Source organism: Etheostoma spectabile, chromosome 22, assembly GCF_008692095.1.
Source record: "Etheostoma spectabile isolate EspeVRDwgs_2016 chromosome 22, UIUC_Espe_1.0, whole genome shotgun sequence".
NCBI classification, from domain to species: domain Eukaryota; kingdom Metazoa; phylum Chordata; class Actinopteri; order Perciformes; family Percidae; genus Etheostoma; species Etheostoma spectabile.
In genome coordinates, this window is record NC_045754.1 from 12,353,365 (window position 1) to 12,362,175 (window position 8,811).

An 8,811-nucleotide genomic window follows, 5' to 3' on the forward strand; every position below is an offset into this window, starting at 1 on the left:
GAGAGAGAGAGAGAGAGAGAGAGAGAGAGAGAGAGAGAGAATCTGACCCACAAGAGTTCAATGTCATAGTTTATTATAAATTATACTACACGTGCATGATGAAGTTAATTATATGAAGGTCTGAATGTCATACAAGCAGCAGCTTTAGGTTGTTTTGTTTTTTACCTCTTCTTCATCAGAGCTCCACCTGACAGATGCTGACTCATCTGTTATATAATCACTGCCCACTCCTGACCGGTTGGATACCTGGTCCATCTGCTCTGCGACGCTGCTCGAATAAAAAAAAAAAAAGAGATGTGCTTCTGTGAAACTTCTTTAACCCTGCAAATTTCGATCTCCCCAGCAGTGTCATAAGGAGTGACTGGAGGGAAAATGAGCTGAAACTCGTTGGTATATGTTAGGAAACAAAGATCTCCAGCAGCACCACAGGGCAAGTCATTATCATTGCAACAGAACTGGTTTGCCTAGAAGGCTCAAGCTGAAGGAAGCGTAATTATGTCAATAAGCAGAACCCGTTGCAGCACTTGGGACTCTTTTGTTAAATGCAAAAGTAATGGATGTATGTCATAAAAGGTAGAAAAAGACCCAAGCGACCCAATGCCACCACATTATACACTTCCAAACTCCTTATGTGTTACGTTAGATTGTGGCGGCCGATGGGAACTATCTTTATTATCTAGTCACGTCTTGACAAACAAAACAAAGATGATTAAAAGTTTGATCCGATCTGCAAAGCTGACAAACGTGTCTAGACACTTGTGCGCAGCGCCATGAAGGCGCAGGCTGGCAGACAGGCGTGCTGAAACTAACATGTCTCAGCACACACGGGTTACCTGAAACTAAACTGTTGCGGGCACTTACCCGGCACGGAGTGGACCCAGGATGTCTTTCTGTTGTAGTGCGACCAAGTTTATAAAAAAAAAATCGGCAGTTTGTCCCACAGAGCTCTGAAGCTCTGCTGATCGGTTTAGTGTTAAGTGCTCTGTTGTTGCAGGTGCATCTCATCCGGCCAGGGCAACATACCTTTAGGGAGTCGTCATCTCATCGGTGACGCTCATTGGTCTTCACAGAACTAGTTAATGGCTCCAAAATGACCTCGCCCTTTATTTAATTAGGAGTTGATTCCACTTCCAGCCAAGTACTTTTGAATCCCAAGTATTCAGGTGATCAAGCTACTGTATTATGAAGTAGGCTAAACGTCTGTTGTTGTTTTTTTACACAATTTGTATTTATTTTTATACATTTTATTTATTTATTTATTTATGACTTGTCATTAATTGCAATCACCGAGTTTAGCTCTGACCTTTGAAAAAAAAAAAAAACTTCTAATAACGCAACCTAAGGGCAGGGTGCAGGAGAGAATGAGTGACATGCAGAGAGACCAGTTCAGCTGCTCTGACAGCATTATCAGAAACTACGACGTCAGACAAACAAACAAACACAATGTTGTTCTTTATCTCCATGTTTTAATTCTTTGGGAGTAACACGATGAACGTAATGGACAGCAGAGCTTCAACTCTTTACACATTCACACAGCAAAGTACACAACACTGCAAGGCGGGAAACAACCATAAAAACAAAATGAAAAGAACGACAACGTCTTCACATCAAAATGCTGGCAATAAATATGCTGATCTTATTAAATTTATATTCAATACTCTTCTGTACAGATGGTTTATGAATTACAATACATCAACCAAACAATCATCTTCAGAAAGAGCAACACGGATACACAAAGAAATCATGTAAACAGAGAAAGGAAGAAACGGGGTGGAAGAGATCCCTCTTTCGTACATACACTAAATCCACACACACAAACACCCACACACACACACACACACACACACGCGCACACACGCCGCCAAAGTTCAACGACCATGCAGAGGATCCAGAGTCACCGATATGGAGGCAACAAAATAAATGAATACAGTACATCTTTCTCTTTCCCCTCCACATGAAATTGCGCGAACACACACTCACACAATCACTCACAAAAGGAGCACAGGGGAGCACGCGGGTTCTGGGGATGGGAGGAGGTGGAATGTGATTCTGCAGTGGAGGGGTCAGATGAAAACTGCAAACGTGAGAGGTGGAAGCTTATTCTTCCAATGTACGGAAGGCGTTCTGCATGTCCTCCACCAGCTGAGCATATTCAGCCTTGATCTTAGCCTCGCCTTCCTTCACCGGGTCCTGTGCCAACAAAGAAATACAGTCTTACGATGTGAACAGAAAACAGGAGGCCTAGGCAGATGTTGTGCTTAAGCTTTGGTCGTCATCCTCACTGTGCCTACAGATGTCATTCCAAAAATAGCTCTTTCAAATACACAGCCCCTTTTTCTGCTGGAACGATGATCAGACTTATTGACAAAATTGTCAGAGCTTTTGGTTGATAAAATCTATTGTTTATCAGACCTTTAGGGGGGCTCAGCCCCTAATGGTAATGTGACACGAATACAGTGCCTTGCAAAAGTGTCCCCACCCCAAAAAAAAAGCTACTGAACAAAGTCAGCTAAAGTTTTTTGACACTATGATGGAACTAAACCTGACACTTTATAAAGTCACAGTAATAACGACCAATTTGACACATTGTTCTAACATTCAGCAATTGCAGTTGCTTATGTTTTCAATTTGGGTTCAAATCTGTGTCATGTAATTACCAACTTCTTCCCTGGGAACTACAAAACGTTAAACTTCACAACCGCACTCCTCCTCTCCCTCTGGCAGATCAGATAGAGACTCAGCCAAAGGCGGGAGTCTGGCACAACCACCTCCGATTGGCCAAAACTACGTTTCTGTTGATGGTAACTGTTTGTTCACAAACACTCACTTGAAGCACTACAATTGATTAAAAAAAAAAAAATTATACAATTTTAAGGATGGCTAGGATGCAATTTAAAAAGGGGCCTAAAAGGGGTCTAAAATCGCCCATTCTGTTTGCATTATTGTTGTAACAATGTTTTCATGCTACCTCTTTCCAGGTCTGAAACATCAAAAGAAACCCCGATGGGTGGGGGTCCTCGCATCAGATATAAAGCAATTCAACTTTCTACTTTCTTACTGTGATTGTCTCAATGTCCTCAGTGTATTGCATAATCCTGTCAAGAATCAGCAGAGAGACTCTTTATCTGATGTAAATCCAGACCTGCTGCCACACATTTCAAACAAATACTGCACTGTTGATAAGGCAAAAGTCAAATCAAAAACTGCTGATCAACTTTGATTCTTGGTTTTGGTTTTGATTTATCTTCCGATTTCTTTTGATTGTGAGTTTTAGAGCTTGAAAACCATTCCATAGTTTACAAGAAATAGCAAGTAAAAAGTCTGAAAAAATGTTTTGCTATGTCTATGAACTTAGAATTACCAGAGAACACACACACACACACACACACACACACACACACACACACACACACACACACACACACACACACACACACACCACACACACACACACACACACACACACACCACACACACACACACACACACAACACACACACACACACCCACACACACACACACACACTTGAATTTCATTGAGCTGATCCTGTAAAGGATTTCTCCCATGTGCTCCTTGATCATGGCCCAAGTGATCTTGTTGTCGCTCTGAGCTGTGGTCTCCACTGCGTGCCTCGCCATGTCGTAGAAAGAGATCATGTTGGAGAGGATGCCCACTGTCTTATAGAAGGGACAGAATCTGAGGAGATGGACACAAGAAAAGTATGATTGATAAGTTACCAGTGAGATTTACGTGCACAGAAAACATGCAACAATGGAGTTTCATCTCACTTTCTCTCCAGGGTGTCCAACATCTATTTGAACTCATTGATTGAAGTGAGTGAGAGTATGATGTTACCTGTCATAAGGCGTGTAACCGTTCTGCTGCAGGAAGTCATCTTTGATCAGTTTGGCCACCTCCAGGGTGATTTTATCTGTTTCTGCCAGTGATGCCTGTCAAAAAAAAAAAATTATTGAAAAATGTATTGAACCAAGAAGATTTGGAATAAATATATATGCATTTCAATGGACCACAATGGAAAATAAGTCCTGGACTGTATTGTGTTTTTATCCTTGATTGTATTTTCATGTGCATTTTTGATACAATTAAATAAATCAAAAATCAATGCATTTTGGACTTTGAAGCTACATACAGGGAAAGGAGAGTTCATCCAAAGATCAAGATGCCGCTGACTTTATGCTGAATTACCTTTCCGACAAGCTGCACAATCTCAGCCAGGTCCTCCTCCTCCTGCAGGATCTCCTTGGCCTTGGTACGGAGGGGCACAAACTCGGGGAAATGCTTGTCATAATACTCATCCAGAGCACGAGTGTATTTGCTGTAGCTGATCAGCCAGTTCACTGAGGGAAAGTGCTTCCTCTGAGCCAGCTTCTTATCCAGACCCCAGAACACCTGTCAGAGGAAATAACCACAGCATAATAAAATAAAGAACGGAGCACCTTTAAATCAACAAAGCTTAATCAGAGTGGTGATAGGAGCTGAATTTGATCATTTACCTGTACAATACCAAGGGTGGCTGAAGTGACAGGGTCTGAGAAATCACCACCAGGGGGTGATACACTGAACAAAGAACAGACCATTTAATTTAAGTTAGTTATAGTCCATACAAGATGTGCTGGGTAACGTCTCCCTCTAGTGGAATAAAGCTGTACTCACGCTCCGACAATACTGACGCTGCCCTCCCTCTCGGGGTTGCCCAGACACTTCACCCTTCCAGCACGCTCATAGAAGGAGGCGAGACGGGCGCCCAGGTAGGCAGGATAACCACTGTCTGCGGGCAGATACAGAAAATACTTTTTGTACACAGGTGACAGGCTTTATGCTTTCTACTAGGTAAACAGGACTACACAAAATATAAAGTAAAAGAGTTGAACCACAAAACAAAGAGGCACTAGCTCCAACTACTGTAGAGTGGAATTTAAGAATAAAAAATGAAACTATGTGCCAGGTGGTGTATTTAGTTTAAAGATTGTCTTCACATCTGCGCACCAATTCACTTACTTTGCTTTTACGATTTAGAAGAAGGCAGAAGCATCAATGACCCAGACTACTAAATCAAGTTGTCATTTTAACCTCAGACACTGAGTACTGTGCTTTTTTTTTAGGATTATTTTTTGGGGCTTTTCCCTTTATTTGATAGTGACAGTAGATAGACAGGAAAGGGGGTAGAGAAAGAGAAGGAGTGACACGCAGCAAAGGGCCGCAGGTGGGATTCGAACCCGGGCCAGACTCAGCCTACATGGGGCACACGCCTCTTACTGAGTGAGCAAGAGCCCGCCCCGAGTACTGTGCTTTTTAGTATACATTTTAATTGCACTGCAACTACAGCCCAGTTGGATACTATTTTTAATATTGATAAATCCATAGATTATTTTATTGATTCATGGTTAAGTCTATACACTGCACACTCTAAATATATGACAAATATCCATCATAAGTTTCCAAAGCCCTTTGTAGCGTCTTCAAATTACTTGTTTTGTTTGACAAACAGTCCAAAAAACTATGTTCTCCATGAAAGAAGCCTGAATTCTCTTCTTTTAGCTCCTATTAATATCTCCAGAAGATTCCAAACTTACCAGCAGGCATCTCAGCCAGACGGCCAGAAATCTCCCTGAGAGCCTCGGCCCAACGGGAGGTTGAGTCGGCCATCATGCTCACGTTGTATCCCATGTCTCTGAAGTACTCAGACAGCGTGATTCCTGCAAAACAGACTGAGTAAGTAGGCATTCATCGTGTGTTTTAATCTACATGCAAGCTAGTCTATATTCACGATGTTCCACTTCCGAGATCTCTCCGGCGCTGGATGAAGGTCTTTTAAGCCGTTATCCATCACCTTCTGCTTTCTTTGTGTTTAAACTCTGGTGGATTTATGAGGACTATGGTTAACTGGTCCTCAGATCGCTGCAGAGTACATTGAGACAGCTAGCTAGACTATCTGTCCAATCTGAGTTTTCTCTCGCAAGACTAAAATTAAATTTTTTCCAATAAACCAGGGCACGATTTTCTCCAATCCCAGAATGCTGTATGGACTTGCCAGACCCTCCTTCACAGCGCTGTGGGGGAAGGTCTGGCAATGGGAGACTACATGCAAGCATGAATGCGACTCTTTATTTTGACATAAGTGATCAAAGAGTATACACCTGTATAAATGGAGGCTTCTCTGGCAGCTACAGGCATGTTAGAGGTGTTAGCCACCAGAGCTGTTCTCTTCATGATGCTCTCCGTCTTCCCGTCCACCTCCATGGTCAGCTGTTGATCAGACAACACCTTCAGTCCCTCTGAACACCAGTCAAGTTAGGATACAACGCCACGGCTGTCTCTACCCACCTCGGGGAAGTCTCGCAGTACTTCTGACATCTCGTTACCACGCTCCCCGCAGCCTACGTAGACAATGACATCACTGTTGGAGTACTTGGACAGGGACTGAGAGATGACAGTCTTTCCACAGCCAAAGGCTCCTGGGATGGCAGTGGTTCCTCCCTGCACACATCTTCACACAGGGAAGAGTACATATGGGGGAAAACAATTTCAACACGTCTGGAGTGAAAAGGTTAAAAAAGGAGGATTGTGAGACTTACGGGAAAAGGGCGTCCAACACTCTCTGTCCTGTCAGCAGCGGGTGATTTGCCTGCAGCTTCTCTGTGACGGGTCGTACTTGTCGAACCGGCCACACCTGCACCATGGTGAACTTCTCCTTCACCCCCTCAAACTCCAGTTCCATCACCACGTCCTGACGCAGACAAACACAATCAACACAAAGCAACATCTAACAGTCTGGATAGATGCGGCTGGAGGTGTGGTAAACTCACGGAGACGTCGTAGTTTCCAGGCGGAGCCACGTAGGTAACGGTGCCTCTGTTTCTAGGAGGCAGCATGATCTTGTGCTTGATGAGGGAGTTCTCGTACACCATGCCATAGATGTCTCCTCCTGTGATGTGACTGCCAACCTAACAGTGATAAAAAAGGGAAGTTGACCTCTGACCATTTACACATGTCAAGCTGAAGGTTTGAACTCTGCACAGACACAAACCCGCAGGCTCTTGCCGGGAGAAAACTCCCACTTGAGGTCTCGGTTGAGGGCTCCGATGTTCACACCTCTGGGGATGTAGATGCTTTGTGTGATGTCATTGATGTCCTTAAGTGGTCGCTGGATACCATCAAAGATGGACCCCATGATTCCTGGACCCAACTCCACAGAGAGAGGTTTTCCTGTCCGCAGCACAGGATCTCCAACAGACACGCCGGCTGGATTCAAGCTCAGGAAAAACGTTTGGACGGGACTGTAGGACTGTTTCTAATAATAACTTTCACATACTGCAATGCATTCAAGTGTAAGACGCCAACATTAGTCAGTCTGAAAATCAGAAAATCAATTTAAAACAGACCAGGAACTGTATAACTATTCATTTGTTTACCTCCTCCCAGTTTATGGGACAGAACAATTGCTGACCTTATCTTAGGGTTATTGTCATTTCTTTCTTAGTCACTTTAGAATAAAGATATTTGCTTCATTATGTACTTCGATTTTTAACAAGAACATTTGTTGTATTGCATTCAAAATATTGTCAATTAAATGTTCCTATTTTGTACCATCTCATTCTTTAAAGAGCCATTAGATATCAGAATATGAAACTTACATTTTCCTTTCTTGTGTCATTTTTGACTCAACCTGACGGCTAAAAATAAAAGTACATCTTATAGCAGGCATCCAATGGGACCATATTAAAGCTGTGACATCAAGTAAAGGCAGGGAAGGGTCAAAAGGATACATGTCTCCTCGTAGACCTGGATGGTGGCCATGTCTCCCTCCAGCCTGATAATCTCTCCCACCAGCTCACTGTGGCCGACACGAACCAGCTCATACATAGCTGCTCCTGCCATGGCCGTAGCTGTCACCACTGTGCAAACAAACAAGTGTCAACAATCAGACTGAATAGAAATTAAACAATCAAACCCTGTGAAGCCAAAAAGCAGCAGCAGACAAGTCTGTCCTTTTTTTTCTTGCCATCTCAGCTCAAATATTGTAGTAAAGATGAGCCTGCAGCCTGCCTCTGTTTTAAAGGCTTCTGCAGTAATGCTGTTGTTATAAGAGCAAAGTGAAGAAAGAACTAGATACTGATGCACTTGTGGTGGCCAACCTGGTCCAGAGACTCCATGAACAAATCCAAACTCGCTCTCCCTCTCCTCATCCCTGATCTTGGGCAGCTTGGACATGTCCATCTTCACCGGTTATTAGTCTGACTGGAAGGAGAGCAGAGAGGGATGATGAGAGGGCGACATTAGGCAACAGAAAAGGAGAGGGCAAAATTAACTGGAGGAGGACTGGAGGCCATCCTCTCCTCTGTAATGTCACTTACAAAAATAACCTCTGTCTACATTTAAATTACTAAGAAATTGTAATAGCAGTCATAAAGCAACTGTGAGTAAGAGTGCTTTGAATGATTACTGCTGTTACCATACAGTGCTACTTATCTGAACTCAACTGGTTAATATGAAGAGAATTAAATCTAGATTTGGTCATATAAAGTAATCACTGTATGCAGCAGGGTCTTTCCCATTTTCCGACTTAAAATCTTGATGCCAAATCAAAACATAAAACAGTTTGTTATTACATTTGTGTAAAAGTAAAGTTCTTCATTCTGCATCATTGTCGGCATGATGTTTAACATAAAAATAGCTTTTTTCACAACAGATTCAGAAAAAAAAAATTCATTATCAAAAGGCAGAAAAAATATTTGAGTGGCACCGTTCTGGTACCTTGGTAGTTTTACCTACCGTCTTTTTATTTCTCA

The 8,811-nt window shown here is 42.7% G+C and overlaps 2 protein-coding genes across 5 annotated transcripts in view; both read right to left on the bottom strand.

Annotated features, from left to right (window-relative positions):
• The window catches only part of gramd1c (GRAM domain containing 1c), an 11,026-nt gene extending 9,943 nt beyond the window's left edge, over positions 1–1,083 (bottom strand). For 2 of the 4 annotated variants that reach the window (XM_032504458.1, XM_032504457.1), the window contains exons 1-2: positions 862–1,082; positions 166–268 (exon numbers count right to left, since the gene is read on the bottom strand). In XM_032504458.1, the coding sequence (XP_032360349.1) occupies positions 166–255 (90 nt within the window). In that variant the 5' untranslated portion in view covers positions 256–268; positions 862–1,082. Of the gene's footprint in view, positions 1–165; positions 269–861 lie in introns of all 4 variants that reach the window. The other 2 variants (XR_004327585.1, XM_032504459.1) reach the window with 2 other exon arrangements.
• Positions 1,084–1,459: 376 nt separating this feature from the next.
• Positions 1,460–8,811, bottom strand: part of atp6v1ab (ATPase H+ transporting V1 subunit Ab) — a 9,413-nt gene continuing 2,061 nt past the window's right edge. Inside the window, exons 2-15 of the mRNA XM_032504460.1 lie at positions 8,158–8,260; positions 7,789–7,917; positions 7,050–7,264; positions 6,829–6,966; positions 6,598–6,749; positions 6,347–6,509; positions 6,160–6,268; positions 5,596–5,718; positions 4,676–4,790; positions 4,516–4,579; positions 4,208–4,411; positions 3,857–3,951; positions 3,528–3,697; positions 1,460–2,192 (exon numbers count right to left, since the gene is read on the bottom strand). Coding sequence (XP_032360351.1) covers positions 2,098–2,192; positions 3,528–3,697; positions 3,857–3,951; positions 4,208–4,411; positions 4,516–4,579; positions 4,676–4,790; positions 5,596–5,718; positions 6,160–6,268; positions 6,347–6,509; positions 6,598–6,749; positions 6,829–6,966; positions 7,050–7,264; positions 7,789–7,917; positions 8,158–8,239 — 1,854 coding nt within the window. The 5' untranslated portion in view covers positions 8,240–8,260 and the 3' untranslated portion in view covers positions 1,460–2,097. The remainder of the gene's footprint in view (positions 2,193–3,527; positions 3,698–3,856; positions 3,952–4,207; positions 4,412–4,515; positions 4,580–4,675; positions 4,791–5,595; positions 5,719–6,159; positions 6,269–6,346; positions 6,510–6,597; positions 6,750–6,828; positions 6,967–7,049; positions 7,265–7,788; positions 7,918–8,157; positions 8,261–8,811) is intronic.